A 19,284-nucleotide genomic window follows, 5' to 3' on the forward strand; every position below is an offset into this window, starting at 1 on the left:
AGATAAGACAAACATTCAATTTAAAAGCGTTGAGAAGCGGAGAAACCATGCCTGGTTTTTTTTCTCTTTTTCTGACCTGAGTTACACATGACAGTAACACATTTCCATCGCTAGCTACTTATGTCTATTGATTTTTTTTTTAAAACCTTCTGTATCAAGTATGAACACAGTGAAAATTATAACATAACACACAACAGCAGACACGGCCTACGGATCAGAGCTGAACAGGCAGACCTGAGATTTGAGCTGCTCCTTCAATCTGAGAGAAGTTCGTTTGTGCCTCCATTTCCTTCCTGTTAACCCTAAGATATAATCATGTCTTTAAAGATCCAATAGCAGCAGATTTAGTATCTGGACATAGTTCTCTTGATTTCCTACTCCTTTTCAAGCACCGTATTATTGTAGCAAGCACTGAGAACAAAAATAATAATAATCATATGATTTAAATTATTATTTCTCCTGAAGAGTATGAAAATGTTCAAAAGTGTTTATAACTCATGAACTCTTAGATAAATTTTCTATTTCAGAGCCTCTAGAGGAATTGCTTCCAGGGTCTTTTTTTCTTGAGAGGCAGACTTTTTTGTTAAGAATTTGCTGGATATGATGAAGAGATTGGAAAGTTAAATCAATCGAGTTCCAGTCAGAGATTATCACTGTAAAAGACTCCTTCTGAAAAGAATTCCAGATTTTTATTCTCAGCAATATCATCTCTGAATGAAAACAAGAGTAATGTTAAATACTTGTCTGTCAGTTGGCTGCAAGCGTTGGACGCAAGATCCACAATTCTGTCTCTGTTTTGTCACTGAGTGAATCTCAACCGTAATGGTCTTCCCAGAGCTAATTTACACAATAAACTAATTTGCTGTCTTCAGTACTGAAATTTGTTTCTCTCCTTCATGAGTTGAATGTCTACTATACAATGTAACTTCTTATGTGAAGTTGATTTGACTGCACACCCAGGATTCTCTTCAGAGCACAGGAGGGTGCTTGGTGTGTGCAGTAGTACATCCCTCTGAATCTTCTCTTGCTTGTCTTTGCAATTTCTTCTACTGAATCTGGAACAGCCACTTAAGGGCAGTCAAAGTGCCATTTCATGGGAGCGGTATAAGCACAGACTGCCAAGAGACTACATGTGAAAATGGAAGTTGCTCAGTGACAGCAGCATTCCAAGCTAGGAATGTCCAAGCAGCTGTGACGGCTGATCTACCCTGCCTATTTTTAATGGGATGTGTCATTAGGCCTAGATTAATTTCAGAAATAAAAGACTTCTGTAGATATGTGAAGGGAGTTTCTATGACTCTGCTGAATTCAGATTAGTATAATCCAATCGTAGTGTAATGCTGGAGATTTCCTGGTCTTTTGGCACGTTCCACAGGGAGCAGTGCTGGGGGCACTCACACTAAAGCTGGGAGACAGGCGAGCTACCATGCAGCAGCTCATGCACACCAAGCACATGCTCTCTCCCAAACAGTTAACAGGGAGACTACAGTTCACTCTTTTCCTGCTAAATCCAGATTTACACAGAACAGAATACTTTAATGTTTACATCCCATCATACTCCTGCTGAGATCAGTGGATACTCTTCCACCAGCTTCTACAGAAATCAGACTTGTTTAATGTTGGTAGAGGGCCAGGACAAGTAAATTCCGTCCTGTACATGTAGATCAGAAGACCACTTCTGCGACTTTCAGATTAGGAGATCTACGTCTCTGTTATAATACATCTAACGGGATTTAGCCTTTGTACGCAGCTAAGCTCCTTGAGGTTACAACCACTTGATTCTCAACTCAAAAGAGGTAGGTGTGAACACTCACATATCGCTTTATCCTACTGTCATGGCAACAAAATCCTGATAGCTGCAATGTCATTGTTAGTCATGTAGCAAAGGACAGCCAGAGGATGTTCACTGCCTCCACCCCCCTCAAAGGTTACTACCACAAAAAAGTCCTGTTCCACAACACTGAAATACCCACTATTGTAATACCTATTTCAGGCCCACTGTAATGCAATTGTCTTCATACATGCTGTCAGATGTTACGCATTCTCTTTAATGCCCTGTATTTTTCCCTCTTGTTTGCTAAACCAATGTTACTATACAAACCTACCTCCTTTTAAATGGAATATATTTTAAGAAATATAAAAAGGAAAGCTGGCTAACAGTAAATATGTTACAGGGGACCTCAAGACTAATTTGTGAAATAATTCCAGATAAAAAAGTATAGTATTTGTAAACAGATACCAGTCTGGTGTAAAATGCTGAATATTTGTATGAACTGACTTCTACATGCTACAAAAAAACCCCCCAAAAACCAAAAAAACAAACAAAAAAATCCAAATAGAACATAGTTTAGAATATGTCTTTTAATTGATGATAAATTTCTACAGTGCTGCAGTATTAACAATCTCTAAAACAAATATCTGAATCTATAGCTCAACAAATCCTATAATATTTGCAAATTAATAATTTATTAAAAGTATAATATTGTGTTACTTCCCTGTCTGTGTAAACTGCTAATGATAACACATTTCAGAAAAAATAACAATAATGAACAGCTGCAGTGCATTTACATTATTAAGAATCTTTAAGTACAATTCTATACATGATTCACTTAGGTAAGTATTTCTGTACTTAGACTTTTACAAAGCCATCAACTGAAAGGACATAAAATACATTCAAGACGAGACAGAGAAGCAAGAGAGCTGTGAATAAAAAGACAACATGTTTCAGTTGATACAACATGACACAGAAAGTATGGTATATTTTAGAACTTGAAAGCCACAACCAGTTGCAGGCCTGAACTTGACAACAAATTCCCAACATCCAGGTTCTCCACAGTCTGTCTTGGTACAGCCTGAAGTTCACTTGTCAGACTTACTTCCTCACTATTGTAACCTAAGAGGTCACAAGACAGGTCTTCTCAATCTGGCAGTTCATAAGGATGAATCACTTACTGATGTCTGTAAAGCCTTCAGTCCTACTGAAGTGATTGGAGACTCCTAGAACGGCACCAGTGATGCACAGTACCAGATGTTGAACCAAGAGCACCACTATTGAGGTGTGCTGTCATGAAAGCAAGCTTAAGGACCTATCTTTGGCAAATACTAACCTGCCACTTTAATAGTCTTGCAAAGCTTAGCAGGCACCAGCAATACTGCAGCTTACTTGAGTAAGAGAACACTGAGCTTTGCAGAAACATGAGGTGTTTGTCAGTCATTGTAACAAACAAAGAATAAAACATTTTAACGGGCTACAGTTAATCGTCTATAAAAACTGTATGTTCAGCATGAATTTAAATTGTAAACTGGTAATAAATAATACAGTATCTCTGAGCACATTTAAAAATATACATTGTGAAATAAAATGTAATTTTCAGAAAAGCTTTCAACCTTTCTGTTCAAAACCACATTTAATCAATCCTTTATAAACAACTGCAGCCAGTTTGCCTGCCTGAAAATTTTGATTTATGAAGCCTTGCTGCCTAGTTCAGAACACATATTTGTATTAACTTTTCTTCAATTTTTTTTTTTCTAAGGCAGATTAAGTAAGAGCTGAATTCACAAAAACTGGCAATGCAGCAATGACCTTAAGTTATAAATTATTGTAATGCTTGTATTTTTTTTTTCATTCTAGTTTATTTAGTAATCATATAAATATCCACATACTCACTAAAGTAAGCTACTGTGAAGACTGCAAGTACCACAGTCAGAGCAGTAGTTAGATGTAGATTTAAAATGCACATATTTATTTCTGGATAAGAAAAGGTAGGTTCCCTCTGGTCACAGAAAAGGTCTCCATGCACCTCCCTGTTAATTAGTCATTGCAATCTGTCCATTAACATGAACAGGGCAAAACGTTATGTTCAACGGGAATCAGAAGCATCACACTGCACCATTTCTCCAAGGCTGTTAATTCTGAACTACACTATTGAGAGCAGTGTGGCATAACTATGTTGGCATAACAGTATTTCAAGAAATAAAGGCTTATAGATAGCAATAAGATAGCTGAGCAGAGCAGAAAAGCCCTTTCTGTAACACACCTTTTGTGCACAGAGATCCTCCCAGCTGATCTCATGAGCTCCCTAGGCAGAAGGTATAAGAGCACATTGAGCTTCCTCTCTTCTCACATCCTGCGTAGTGAGAGGCGAGAGAAATTATGTCTATCAACTACTGTTCACAATGCCCTCAGTGACCTTCTTGGCAGCTAGTGTGGAAGATGCAATTTCTCAGTCTCATATTCCTTTGTACTGTCCACGCCCTGAGGCCAGGATCTGACCTCTAGAAATTCTGGGCGGAGCTGTGCAACAAGGTGACCCACCCAATCTTCCCCCTTTCCCAGTGGGAACAGTGTGAGAGTGTTGGGGGGAACGTCAAGAAATTGTTTTCAGTTGGAGTTTATGAAAAGAAGGGTATGTTTGTGTCACTGCCAATAGTAGGACAAGTCACCTGATGAAGAAGAATTTCCTTCCAAATGCCTATTCCTATGTGCTATCATTAAAAAAGCATCATAAGGTCATACTCTGTATTAATTCGTTCCAGAAGGCATATATAGCACAAAGTAAGAAAACACATTTATATGAACAATTTGTTAAAGACTACATCAAAACATTAAAAACGCTGATGTTTGAATACATTCCTAATCTTTCATAAACAGGAGGATTTCAATGCTTTAGAAAACTAGGGATATTGCAGAGAGGAAGACAAAAAAGACGGGTGTCAAAAAGAAGCTGAAAAGAGAGCACCATGTGAAAATCATACTTAACTTTTTATGTCCATTTAACAAGCTAATTAAATGTTTCACGATGTTATACTGAAGTTTAAGTAAGCTGCCTAGGATAAAATCCTGGCCCATCTGAAGTCCATGGTAAGAGGATTTTAGCTGCAATTCTATCTTTGAGAAGATATTGAAACAAAGGGTATACCTTGAGGTTTCAGTGAAAGGTTTCAATCAAAAAAGAAGAGGAAGAAAAGAACATGTTGCTTTTTTTTTAAGTACATGCCACATGAACTAATCTACATGGCAATCTCTCTGGTCTATGAAACACTGCTTGCAACACTGTAAGTATTTTTTAGCTTTATTTTTATTCATTTATCATTTAGGAAGACACTTCTGTAGCCGCAAATTACTTTTTAAAAGGTATAATTACCTTGTGCACTGTTGCTTTATGAAAGTACAAACCCAAGATTTGAGCAACAGTGCTTAACAGCATGTCATATGTACAATAGCCCCTTGATTCACATATGATAATATTTTTAGGCCACAATGAAAAAAAATACAATACAGTGTTATGGCACAGGTATTCCGTTTATTACAGGAATAGTACCTGTGGGATACACTCATCCAATCAAGGATTTCAAAATCACATCCTAAAAGTATTGCATTTTCAATTAATTCATAGCTATGGTCTTCAGTGAGCTGCCCTGATAGTTAAAAAAGAGACACAGACCTTAATCTAATCTTATTTAGTCATATTTCATCAAACTCTTCTGCTTGTTAACTGAGAAATATTTCTAAAAGTTGCCATTATGTTCCTCTTGGATCAAAAAGCAAGTGAAGTTTAGAAAACAGTACTCTAAGAACTTTGGACAAACACAACTGCTAGTCAGAACATATGTAACACAACTATTTTGTGATTCAGTGTTGTAAATGTAGTTTATATTTTAAACTTTTAATAATTTTAGCTGCATATAAAACAGAATAAGTTAAATTATAGCACCTTGCTTTAAACTTGTTCTAAAAAATACAAAGATCACACCTTTTAAAATTGAAAGAAATATGATTCTATCTCAAGTCCACTATATACCTGTCATTTAAAAGGAAACTAATTTACATGTAATGAAGACATGCATAAATATCACAAATTTAAGGCACAAAATGGAATTTGAAAGTTAGGGATGTAGTAAATCCTTGCTTTTTCATCAAATTACCTGATACACCAGAAAAAGGTGTATCTAGAAGTTTCAAAAAACCTGCACTATCATAGAACCATTGAAGCTAAAAATGGGAACTGCTTATACAAGTATGTAGTTCAAACTCTTGCCAAAGGAAGATTCCACTACTGCATTACATCTAACTTAAAACCTTCCAAGAAATTGTATGCATTGATAAGCACTACTGTGTCATTCCATAACCTAACTGATGTCATTGGTAGGATCTTTGTCCTGAATATTCATTGGTTATTTACCTTGTTTCAATTTTGTATCATCAGTTCTAGTTACACCTTCATACTAGAAAGCCTCTTCCTTTATGTGTCTTTGTCACTTAACAAAGAATTATACATACTTCATGACTCAATCTTTCAGACTTCTTTCTCACTTCCACTAATTCTGTTACTGTTCTCTGACTTTTCAGAAGATTGGCTCAATTTCTCAACCCTGAGGTACCCAAAATATAAGACCCTACTCTAGAAATTACCTCAGAAATCACAAGGAGCATTCTCATTTCCAGCTGTGTGATGCAGTCCTTTTGCATATATACTCTTCTTTTGACAGTAGTGATGCCAGAAGCAACTTTGTTGCCTACATTATCAAGGCTTCTTACTACATTACTACATTTCAATCTTCTCTCTCTCGCTAAGTATCCAAGTTTCCTCAAATGCATTACCTTTTCTCTGAATCTCTTAAGCTGTGTCTAATTCTTGTTTACATTTAATCCATTTGTTGGACCTCTCCCACTCAGGTATCATACAGTGGTGTAATACAATCTGTAACTTTTATTAATATACTGTAGATCCCTCTTGCAGATTATTGAAGACATTAAATAGAATTAGGTCAACACAGTATAAACAATTAATGGAGAGGGAGCAATTAAAATTGCACAATGGGATGAGTCAAAGCACAATTTATATTTTAAGACACTATTTCAAATTTATTTTATCCCACTTAGCTATTTATAAGAAGTTAAATATCTCACTATAGCTATTTTCTAAATGAAATACCATAATTTTTCTGCATATATAATATAGAATAGGAAACACGCTGCCAATCAGTCTTCTGCAAATGAGTCCCATTCCAGCCACTGACCAGAGAAAGGTAGGCACATCAAGTCTACTCCTTAGCACAAATTTTTAACCAGTTAATATTATATCTATTATTCTACATATCTTTAAAATTACAAATGAAAATACAGAAAGATCTAAATTTGCACTGATGATGAAGAATTCAGCTACTTTCAAAAGTCCTCCTGTAATTCTACAGTGTGATCCTGTAATTCAAAGAATGTTGAACAACATGCTAACAGTACTTGCAACTGGAGAGGTATTATTAAATACAAAGTTTAAATAACATTTAAGCCACCTAGTCTATGAAAAACATAATTACTTAATTTATGCTCTGTTTTCCAGAAGATGTGCTTTCAGTACAACTTATTAACTCTCCTTCTGTTCTTGATAATTATTACAGGTCATAACAGACTTTTCAGAATAGAAAGCACAGTAGTCAACTATTCAAATTCTTAAAGCTATTTGTCAACCTATTGAAAATAAGAAAACAACTTGTCTGAAGAAATTAACAATTAAAAAACAAAATGAAACCAAGGATGAAAAGGTAACTCTGAAGGTATATTAATTTCAAAAATAATACAGTCCATGCTATTTTATGCACAGTTGTTTATTCTTGTTCCATGTTTTAAAACTTGGACTCAGAAAAATCACAGGAAGTTTTGGTTTTACCCTCTTTTTTTCCATTAAAAGCACCATAGTTACACAGCTTGATTCAATCGTCCTTTTCCACAATCACTTCTCCGTGAAGCACCCTTCTTCTCTGCCGCAGCATGTGGAAGTAGAGTTGTGGAAATACTTGATCAAAGCATAAAAGAAAGCAAATTAGATAAAAAAATGTAACAGACCACATAACAGAAAACTACAATTATGCGGAATGATGAACTGAGGAAAAATTATGGCACACAGTGCTGCAGTTTGTTAAGGTAAATAATAGCAAGTCATGAACGTTGCTGTGAAATACAAAATGATAATTACTCAAAAGTCAGACAGGGCCCCCTGAATGTATACCCTGTGTTCAAAGAACTTCCCCCCAACCATTTCTTTGTATAAACAGGACTTAACCTCGTTACAGCAGTGCCTGAAGTCTTCAAAAAATCTGTGCGAAGGTAAAGAATGTTTGAATTAAGACTTTGAGAAGGATATAAATTTACCCTACTTGCTCAAGTCTGAAGTGAGTAGCTCCCCCTCTCTGGACCTCTGAGATTTATTATATTATTGTCCTGCTGATACATTTGATCCTTGTATTTAAAGGACAGAACATCAGATTTATTCCTGAAGCATTAAGTTATACAAACAACTGTAAAACTGTTAGTAAGTTATGATAGCTTAGGACATTTTTTACTCATATAAATCTCTCTCAATTGGCCTTAATGATTTCTTGTGACAAAAAATTTCACAGTGTGTGAGCATGCTGTTAAAGTCCATGTTTAAGGTCAACTTCTTAAAGGAATACCTTTTATGGATGCAGATCACAAACTCTTTTAATTTCAATTTTCCTGCTTCTCAATGCCTCTCCCTAATCTCTTTCCTTTTTTCTAGCCTCATTGCCCAGACTATCTAAAATATTCTGTTTGCCTAGTTTGCTCTAGTCCCATTCATGGTGCCGTATCTGACTCAGGTTGCTCTCTCCTTGCCTACACTGCCTAGGTACCAGTGGAAATAACACTGGAAGTGAAAGACAGTCTCTCTAATCTTAGCTCTGGTTAGCCAATTCATCTGTGGCTTCCTGCACCCAGAAGTACAAGGACAATCTCATTAAACCAGGGACTGGAGTATGTTCAGAGAGGTTTGGGGGATGGATTTCTGTAAAAATTAAATATTGGAGAATATTGCTTCAAGTTTTTTCCTGAGCATGCACAAAGGGTGATTTTCAGAGGTGACACATAAATGGATATTAATAGTAATAAGAACAAGGCAAATCTCTGGCACAACTTGCAGGACAGTTTTTAAGCCATTGCTTCAAGTTTTTTTTACTTTGTCCAAGTCTTAGAAATGTTTTTAGCATTTTCACTGAAATTTTTAAGACAGCTTATGTTCTGAGGCAGATAACAGGACAGAAAGTTTCAGTCTAACCAATTAAAGCACAGCAAAGCTTGGAACAAGCAGGCTTTTAGAGTAGAAAGTGTTCAGCAAATTTAACTACAGGCAGTGTTTCCAGCATTGCTGATAATTTATTATCATGTTGTTAGTGTTACAACACATAATACTTACATGGCACATAGGAGAACATGACAATAATGAGGAAGTAATAGTAGTCAAAGGAGACATTATATTTGTTGGGAAGTCTCAGTGAAAACATTCCTGTTTTCTTCACATAGGGTAAAGCAGCATATATGGTTAGCAGTTCACCTGCAACTCCAGCAGGATACAAAATGATAAAAAAGGTGTATCTGCATTAAAAAAAACCAAACAAATAACCTTGTGAGAAATACCCATGAATTTAAAATTTGCCCTTGCAATTATTAGTGGCACAGCAATGTAGTTCCTGCACCAAAATCAAGGACCACATCTTGACTTGGCACAGAATACCAGTTTCAGTTACCTTGGATAGCGTTGCTTAGGTTTACAGAGAATGCATTCCTCAGTCCTTTTATTTAAAAATAGTACCAGAATGTTTGTACGCCTTTCTAATACTAAATAGTTAAAAAATTCACAAATTTGTAGTCTCCAATAATGTCTTTTTTTAACATTTATTGATCTTGCTCCTGTTGTCACCAACAGGATTCAGATTTTAGATCCAGTATTGGATCCTAAATTCAGATGATATGGACCATATCTTTGTCACAGCGCACACACACTGGGTCAACTGTATGTGTTATAATTATTTTGAAGATAATGAAAACATTGAGAAATATCAGATGCCTGTTTTACCTACTGCCACAGGGGAAATCCAAATAACACCACATTAATTTACAATTAATGGAAATGGAAATTAAAAAAAATATAAGAAAACAAGAGTGCCAAAAACTTATCAGACCATTTTAAAATGGGAAGATGATGTTCAAATAAAAGGCAAAAGCATTCAGTTCAACAAAAATATGGTTTGAATGCCATAGGCCACACAGGTGGTGACAAAATGAAAAACTGCCTTTTCGCACAGTGCATCATGGAAATGCAGCTTCTCCTAAGGAACAGCTTTTGAGTTCACGCAGGGAACAGCAATGGGAGCTGTCGCACGGAGAGAAAGGTATAGTGCACTCCATGACCAAAAGAGATCAGATCCACAACAGCAGCAACCAAACATGAAACTCTCCCAGGAGCAAATGGGCGTAGATGACTCACAGGTCCAAGGGCAGAGCAGGGGAGGTGTAAGAAGGAACTGATGCCATGACCGACACATAGTTTGCATCTATGCAGTGAAAAAAAAACAAAAAAAAACCAAACCAAAAAAACCAAAGTGAAAATTCTAAACTAAAATGTAGATCATACCTGTTCCATTAATAATGGACAGGCAAATCTTTTACAATTATAAGCTCAAGATCAGAAATTTCCAGCTCCTTGGAGTACTGAATTTATGCCCAGTTGTGTTTGACTATTCAGAAATCTTGACGGGATACTGTGGACTCTGTGAAAATATAATGTATTTTCAAATGTTTTGTTTGTAGTATATTTCACCATATATCTCTGCTGTGAGAATGTCAGTTTTTCCTATTGTCTACCATAAAGAAACAAAAATTGTCATTCAATATACACTGATTTGATGGCAAAAAGTGTATCTGTCAATGTAGTATTTTCTGAATGCATTTCTCTTTCTGAAGCCTACATAAAAAATTATTAATGAAACCAGACCTGATTATTGTTAAGTTTGACATTTAGTGGTTAAACATAACCAAGCCTACCACCCTAGGTATTAGCAAAAAGATAATGTATTATAAGAATGGACATAAATATCAGACATTTCAAAGAAATGCATTAGAAGCATCAGAACTGCATTATCTATAACACAAAAATAAAAGAAAATAAACAAATACACTCTTATAAATAAGAGTTGCCTGTGCTGAAACATAGGTAAGATATTTTTCTTCTAACAGTGTTTGTCTGTCTGTCTGGCATGTATTTTTAAAATAACAACTACAGAGAATACTACTCTTTCAGACAAGTCTCCCAGTAAACATGCAGCCTCTGTAATACATTTGATCTAGTGGCCAACCTTAAGTATGCATCAAAATCAAAGCAGTTTTGATGTGGTACACACTTTTTATGTGTGCTAAATTAAGTCAATATTTAGCTTCACTACATGACTATAACTTTACAAAAGCTCTGATAAAGCAGAACTTCTCAGAAGGTAGTAATATGCAACATATTGAGTAACAACTCCCACATTTTCAAAGACCTGAAATCCCCAAAGACTAGCACAGGTGCTTAATTTGTATTAAAAAATTTATGCATTGTATTCAAAAGCATCTCAAAGAGTCATACTGTAAGTTAAAAGATGACTCCAAAAGGAAAAATAAAAATAATTAAAGCCGAGTTCAAACTGTGAGACACAGAAAGCAAAGAACAAATCACCCCCCAAAATGTCAGCTAAAATATTTTAAACCAGGTAGCAATGATTCCAAGTAAAGAAAGCAACTGACTTGCACTCTGCCAACACATAACCAAAGCTCAAACATCTGCTCTCCTGTGTGTTAGCCCAGCATGCGTGAAACTAACATGCACAGAACCATGAGAACTAAAGTGCAAGACATCTCCACCTGGCCCATTTAATGAAGTATGGCAAATGGTTGAGCAGGTTGAATGTGTAGAAGGAATACCGAGTAATCTCTGTCACAGTCCATACGACCAGAAAAAGAATAACGCTCTCCTCATTCTGGATCTGCAGAAGTATAAAGAACCAACACTTTCTTCATCCTTAAGCTTCTTTTCTGTGCAGACTGCAATAGACTTCTGTTTGAGATATATGGAAAGAACTAACATCTTGTAAAAACAAAAAATTTGGCATAAAAGTGATATGCTGAAACCATTACCATGTACAGTTCTTTACCATATTTATTTACAAACATACAGACATTTTGCAGACTGAGCAAACTTTATCCATTATGCAAATATCAAAATATAAAGCCCTGTACGTGAGCTTATTCCTCCACTTTATTCTCTATCTGCATTTTCACTACGCTGTCTTTTTTATTTGCGATTGTTTTACTTGTTTATTTCCTTACCCTTCAAAACAGCAAGAAGAAAACAATGCTACAGAAGATCTTTTCCTTTCATAATCAGTTTTTACCCATTCTGCATTTCACTAATCTGTCTCCTAGACTTTCTCTTATTTTTTGTCTTGCTTCTTCCTCACCATATAATGCACATCTCTGTGAAATTTTAGACAAAAGGAATTGCTTAGTATAACCTACTAACTGGAACTTAGTCACAGAAGATCGACTTTGGCAGACTTCAGGGAGCTATAAGGTAGTTAAGGAGCTGGAACACAGATAGATCACTAAATGAAGAGCAGTTGGAAGATCAGGAGCTTTGAGTAAACTCACTCGACAATCTCATTTAGGATTTAAGTTCTGAGTCATTAAACTGCCTCATCGGTAGGTAGCACATCTATCTGCTGTTTCAAAACATCGGTTCTTTTTCACTCTAAGTGAACAAATAAACAAAAGTCCCCCAAAACAGAGAAGGCACATGGGGATCTATTACAAACACTACCTTCTGAGAAGAAGAATTACACGCAAGTAATTTTCTTTTCTTTAAAAGGGGAGGAATTTTGTAATACACTTCCATGCCTGAAGGCTGAAAAGCTCCAGGGATGTCTGTGAAATAAAATAAAGTAACACAAGTTTTGTTAAAATTACAAAAAGAGGGAAACAAGTTTTTTAGATAAAATGCAACATGGAGACAAAGCTTAACACATCTCAAAGATGCTGAAAATGCACAACTCTGTCAGAAGTCAAGAAGATTTATAAGTGCTTGTCATCTCATAAAATCGCACCCTCAATGTGTCAGTCAAAGAAGGTGCAATTTTAGTGAAACAACCACACCAATATCACAAAATCAAAGGAGATATAAAAACAAATAGCAACAACTGAAGAGCAAAGACATCCAAATAAATAAGCCAAGGGAAAGACTGAATTAGGCTGTTCTTAGCCTCATGCGATTAGAGACAAACATTGATAACCCAAACTTGGATTCATGTCACAGTGCTAAATCCAAGCAGAAGAGCTTTAAAGAAGTATGCAGAGAATTCCTATCTGTTGCTTTGCAAATCTCCAGTCAAGTAGAGAGATCTGGGTCTGGCTATCATCACTAACATGCCTCTCACCACCTAAAGTGACCTTGAACATTCATGCCAGCTAAGCAATAACAGCGTGAAATACAATCAGACATACATTCAGATGTATTTTTTCTTGGACACAGCTTGACCTACTAAACTGAAGATAGAAAAAACAAAATTACTGGATATGCTAAAGATTTAATCCACTGCAGATAATAAAATGGCAAAATGCAGTGCTATATTCCAGCATTTATGTAAACATTCAATATTAAAAACTGGTTAATATTTGAGACATTTTCCCTTAAGGGAAAAATGTAAACACTTAGCTTAAAAGCAAGCGAACAAACAAACAAAAAAACCTGCCAAAACCAAACCAAACCAAAAAAACACCCCAGAGCTATGAAAAGCCTATGCCATGTTAAGAAAAGCAACAGTAAAGGAAAAGATGAAGTGTAGAAAACGAGTCCTCTGTGAGCTGAAACAAAGGGATTTGACAACTGAGGCAGGTGCTACGATATCCCATCAGCGGAGAGGCACATGCCATCTGCTGGTGAGACAGTTTAATGGCTCAGCTTTTTAAGTTTAAAGAAATTCAGGAGCAGACTCAAAATCTATCACTTAATTCTCACAGGCCCTTCACAGAAAGCAGACCTCAGAAACTAAACCGAATGTCCTATCTACTAGCTGTAAGCAATCTGCTTGTTTCCTTCTGCTAACAAATCACTAGACTTACAACAACCACCTACAACCGGGCAAATAAACTACTGTCATTTATACAGGACCTTAAGTGTCACTGTGGCATGCTGGATTACTTGATATAATTTTAATGAAAAAAATGCAGTATGCATGCCATCAAATGTTAATATTATCATAACATTAAAATCTTGAGAAGTTTCTAAGATTAATTGCAAAATCACAACCATGTTTACTCAGGTAAATTCAATTTAAGATATATTTTCATTTAGATTAATTCAGTAAGTGGTAATTTAAGTTTCTGAAAGGCAACTGGTAACACTGTGGTAATCTGCTGGTAAATAATAGCAGCAGTCATTGATCTCACTTAGGCAGACCACAGCTGGCACCATGCCGAAGACAGTGCCCATCCTGTAACCCCAACTTCCAAAATCACACTCAAGTATGTAAGTATTCTCTGGAGGAATTTTTCCTTGTGAAATGAGAACTGTATTAATAGCTTCTTCTTAAAAACACTCAAAACATTACTTGCTCATGCACATACCTGTTTTATACTATGTGCAATGAACCACACCATGAAGATTCTTGAACTCACTTGGACCCCAGTCACAAGCACTGATGTGCGAACTATTCCTTAAAAAGAGAAATATGTTATCTCTGATCTACAATTCATTTTTTAATTAGTTACAGAAGAAACTAAAACAAAGAACTCACCAACTGCACAGTGGACTACCTGTAAATAAAAATAAGTTAGAGGTTACTGATGTACAGTATGTTACTATCTACACTATAAATATGGCCTTTTGATAATAATATAAACCCAGGCTTAATTTTGAAGTAGAACAGGTTTTCTGTCTCCAGCTAACAGTCTTTGAGAGAAATAGATGTCAGAGCCCTCACAACTAATGCTGTGATGGGCTCAGTATCTGATCTGTGCAAACACGAGAGATTTATTTTGCTAATTAACTGTATATATTACATATTTAGATACCTACAAAGCATTTATTTTTTTCAACTAGAAAGCTTCTCTTCCATTATCTTATTCAAAGAAGAATTTTACAAGACAATTTGGAGGGAGTCATATAAGGGTTGCTAAACGCACAGCAACTTTAAAATGTTCTTTATTCATTACAAATTAATAGCATAATTTTGCCAATGACAACTACGAAGCTTCAGAGTTATTGTATTTTCCAGTCAGTAACGTTTAGCAAGTAGAGCGCTTTTCATTATTTTGACAGATTTGAGTAGAATTACTTATTGTGAAAACTTAATAGTGTAAAAGCCAATATACAGCTGGCCACATGATTTTAATAGTTGCTTGAACTACAGATGTTGTAGGCAGATTGAGAAAAAAAGTTAGAATGTAGATAGGCACCCTTTGTTGTGCCTGGGGAAGAGCTGCAAGTGCTGAATACACCAAACAGTTTTATTCCATAGATGTACCATAAACTGAGACCACTACTGCATAGTTGGCAAAAGTCGTATTACTTGAAGAATACTTTGCACAACTTGCAGAGATGTTGTTGTAACGGATCATATGGGGCATATGAATCCAGTCTGGAAATAAGCAGAAGCAGGAAAGGCACAGAAGAATAATGAGCCCAGTATAAAGGATAAGAGGGAAGCTATCATCGCTTGAGATGGAGATGAGACATCTACTATGCGGGAGGGTTGATCTGCTGGCTGGAATGCCTTCAGAGATTTTGCCTTTTGAGTTAAAGATTCTCAAATCAAAGCAGTTCCCAGGCAGTATTTGATTTAAAGAAAGAGTAGAATTAAGTTTGAAAAAATGTGCACATTTGTTTCAGCTAGTCACCTTGCCCCTAAAAAAACTTTCATTAAATAATAAAGTTAAAACGAGTTTAAGTACTAATATAATATTTTGATATTAAATTCAGGTTAATAATATGTTTTCCCTATGATAGGTAATTCAGCATCCAGTAAAGCAAACTAATGTTTAAAATTTACCTCAAGTAAAGCAAATGTCTGGAAAAATTTAAGCGTCTTTTGAACGCTTCTGAATAAGCCTCTGTGTGTTCCTTTCTGTATATAAAACCGCACCATGGCAATACCTAATACCAGCCACCTACAAAACAAAAAGAATGGATACGTTTCTATTAGATACATTACAAATTAGAATTCTAAAAATATCCATCCACCATAAATAATTTAGTAGAATATTTTCTTCACAGAATATATTTGCTTCTTCACTTGTTGTTTTTCTTAGATTATTAAAAATGTCTTTAGATATAAATATCATACAATGTTATGTAAACATTACACTCTTTTATCTCTTTACTTGGAAAAGGACAGAGAATGACTTGTTTACCTTCATAGGATTGACTTGAATTGAGGGGACCTTCTAAAAACCATGGGTCCATCAGACTTTTCACTAGCAGTGACTATATATTTTTACTATGAAATCCTCATGCATCTTTATTGTGAATTACTATTATTTTAAAACATGTAATGAACTTGGCACTGGAGCTGCCTTTTGGGTCACAAGTTTGTATAGGTAAAGGACTGGAACGTATGCAAATCATTTTTACATTTTTCATGGCCCCTCAACTCATAATTTTCAGAACTGACTAGTGATCTGAATGCTTCTCCTTGTGATTGTCCAACTGAAGTTACCATCACAATTCAGTTTTCAAAAGTCTTGAGAAGTCATCTTTGAAAATCAGACTCCAAAGTGCTCCATGCTCCTGGCTTCTGGCAGCAGGTATATTTAATTAGCACATCTGATGGTGTTGGCTATTTTTTTAATATTTTTTTTTAAGGAAACTGAACAACGCTAGCAACTGACAATCCTTCCAGTGTAAAAGAAAGAAAGTAACAGTATCTTTTATTCAAACTGGAATCTGATATAAAACTTAAATTGAGATCTCAAATGGAAATGGAGACTAAACTTGTAAACAGTGGTGGGTTGACCCCAACCACCCAGGCCAGACCCAGTACAAGAACCCAAGGCATGTGCAATTCTGTCCACATACTTAAACCATGTTTATATAATTAAGATTACACAAAATAGTGTACTATATGTTGCATCCTTAATGCAGATCTATGCCCATGTTCTTACAAACATCATGCTAGTGAGTTACCTTCAAACTTCAGGTTTCAATCCACAAAGACTAAGAAAGTATAACAGTTCTTTAATACAGATTTATAGGCATAACCAGAGGCTATTGGATGGCTATTTTGAGAGTTAAAAAGAAAAATACAAAAATTACAATAACTTTAGCTTAACTTCATGTCTGATGATACCGGGAACAATTACTGAGTCCTTTCATTCTACATAAAGCCACAGCAAGCGTACTGTACAGCAACATGAGCTCTGGCTAAGGAGGGGCCCAAGCGACAAAGCAGAGGGGTCTAAGAAATACTCAGAGGCAGATTCAGAGAGCAAATCAACATTTGGATAAATATTTATATAAACATTTGGATAAATATTTAACACCTCTCCTGTTTTTATACTCCTCCCTAAGCATAAGGTACTGGCTAACACTGGAAATGGAGTATCAGGGAGTACTGATCTTTGGTCAGACTCATTATGCTGTAATGGCATGAGAGCTGCATGGATCATGAGTCTCTGTTCGCCCCAGATGGCATGTACTCCAGTATCAGCCCCTTCACCACTCTTACGCACGGCGCCTACTGCTACGCAGTCACTTGGCATGGCCCATTCCAGCACTCCATGACGGCATTTCAAACTCACACTGGGTTAGACAGGCTTCCACAAACGGTAGGAATGATTCCTCTCCTTCATCTCTTCTACTTTAAGCTCATTAATCAAAACTGCCAGAGCTCTAAAATTTGCCCCCACAAATGTTACTTAGATTTTATAAAGGATTTTAAATCTGAGTACATTAATTTGAGGTTGTCTTCTGCCACTGTGGAAACAAGGAATTACTGGAATATCACTGGTAGTCCTTCACAGTAATGCTGCCCTGTTTTATAGTGAAGTGTTTGAGAAGAGGAAGGTGACAGTGAGTTTACGTCCAGCTGGCAGCACACACAGTGACAGCAACAGCTCTGTCCTATCCCTAGTCTGAGAAATCATAATACGTCTAAACTAACAAGGCATTTTCTGCATCTCATTCTGTAACAAAAGGTTGCAGAGAGAAATAATCTTAGACTACACTCAGAAGCAAAGACTGCAAGTATTTTTCTTAAATAATTTTTTATTTGGACATGAATTTCTGTAGATCAATTTACTTAGTTGTCAGTGGCTTTGACTTTGGATCTCAGGAAAGCCCTTATACTGAGTACTGCAAATCATAAGGAAATGGAAAACATTTTCCATAATAAAGGCAGCATTTCCAGTTGGGACTTTCAGTAAGACTGGGTACTGATCTGTCATTTTAGTCAATTAAACCTTTGTTAGAAGGAAAGATAAGCCACATTTTTTTATTAGAACAGTTGTTTACATGCAATTATGTATTAGTTTGTTAAAACTCTAGAAACACTTTGCTATATATTGCACTGTCTGGACAAATGGACAAATACACTGTTCTTGTTATTTATCCTGTGTAGTGCCCCTGTTAAGTATTGCTCTATTTCAAATGTTTATTTTTCTCTTAAATTGTATCTGTAAAAGACTGTAAGAATTTGCTCCTATCTCTTATTTCTCTGTTTCCACATAAAATACGCAGTTTTGCATGTCTTAATCCCTTTTGATATTAATGGAACATGAGAGAGGAGGAAGTCAGAGATACTGAATCGGCACCTAAGGTCAAAACTAATATGCTTCGATAATCTTCTACAGACATAAAAAGTCAGTGGCAAGCATCAGTGTTTATTAGCAAATTCACACATGGAGCATGAGGCTGGGAATTCAATGAGGTAACATTAACCTGCCAGCTAGAAAAAAAATTACATTGAGTAAAAGCACTTTTCAAAAGGTGCTGCTGCAATATAGGAACAGACTTGAATACACATTCAAGATTCACAGATGCTAGTGAGAAGAAAGCCATTACACTCACACTCCTGGCTTCCCGCATCAGTGCTTGAACTCCTGCTTCAACTACAGCGTATCAGTTTTTCTCTATGGGATTCAAATGGCAGATTTCACCCACGGGTAACCAAGGTAAAATTGTTCTCATGATCAATGTCAACCTAGAAGTTACAAAACTGTTCGTTCTTAGTTTTCTTTTGAGCATGTGGAAATTAATAGGAGGTTTTTTTTCCCTAACAGTTACTGAACAGGACAAGTTTTCAAGAAGTGAAAATACGTGCTTCAAGCACTAACAACATAAACCTGAGCGCTCTTATGATCCGTTATTCAAAATAAACCCCCACTTTCCTCAAAGCAAAGCTCCGCAGTGTGGAGCACGAGCTCAAACGAGCCCCTGGGGCTGGGGCAGCTCCTTCCCCCCGCTC

General features: G+C 36.1%; 1 protein-coding gene across 2 annotated transcripts; it reads right to left on the minus strand.

The window, feature by feature from the left end:
* Positions 1-7,590: 7,590 nt before the first annotated feature.
* HACD1 (3-hydroxyacyl-CoA dehydratase 1) lies at positions 7,591-16,008 on the minus strand. 2 transcript variants are annotated; one of them, XM_010173474.1, is made up of 6 exons: positions 15,874-15,985; positions 14,620-14,638; positions 14,450-14,532; positions 11,693-11,814; positions 9,210-9,388; positions 7,591-7,793 (listed from the first exon to the last, which is right to left on the minus strand). In XM_010173474.1, exons 1-6 carry the CDS (start codon positions 15,967-15,969, stop codon positions 7,711-7,713), a joined length of 582 nt encoding a protein of 193 aa, XP_010171776.1. In that variant the 5' UTR covers positions 15,970-15,985; the 3' UTR covers positions 7,591-7,710. The 2 variants fall into 2 exon arrangements, with proteins under 2 accessions (XP_010171776.1, XP_010171775.1); XM_010173473.2 differs by having other exon boundaries at positions 7,594-7,793; positions 14,450-14,538; positions 15,874-16,008.
* Positions 16,009-19,284: the final 3,276 nt, after the last annotated feature.

Source organism: Antrostomus carolinensis, unplaced genomic scaffold (assembly GCF_000700745.2).
Source record: "Antrostomus carolinensis isolate BGI_N321 unplaced genomic scaffold, ASM70074v2 scaffold12138, whole genome shotgun sequence".
In the NCBI taxonomy this organism is placed as follows: domain Eukaryota; kingdom Metazoa; phylum Chordata; class Aves; order Caprimulgiformes; family Caprimulgidae; genus Antrostomus; species Antrostomus carolinensis.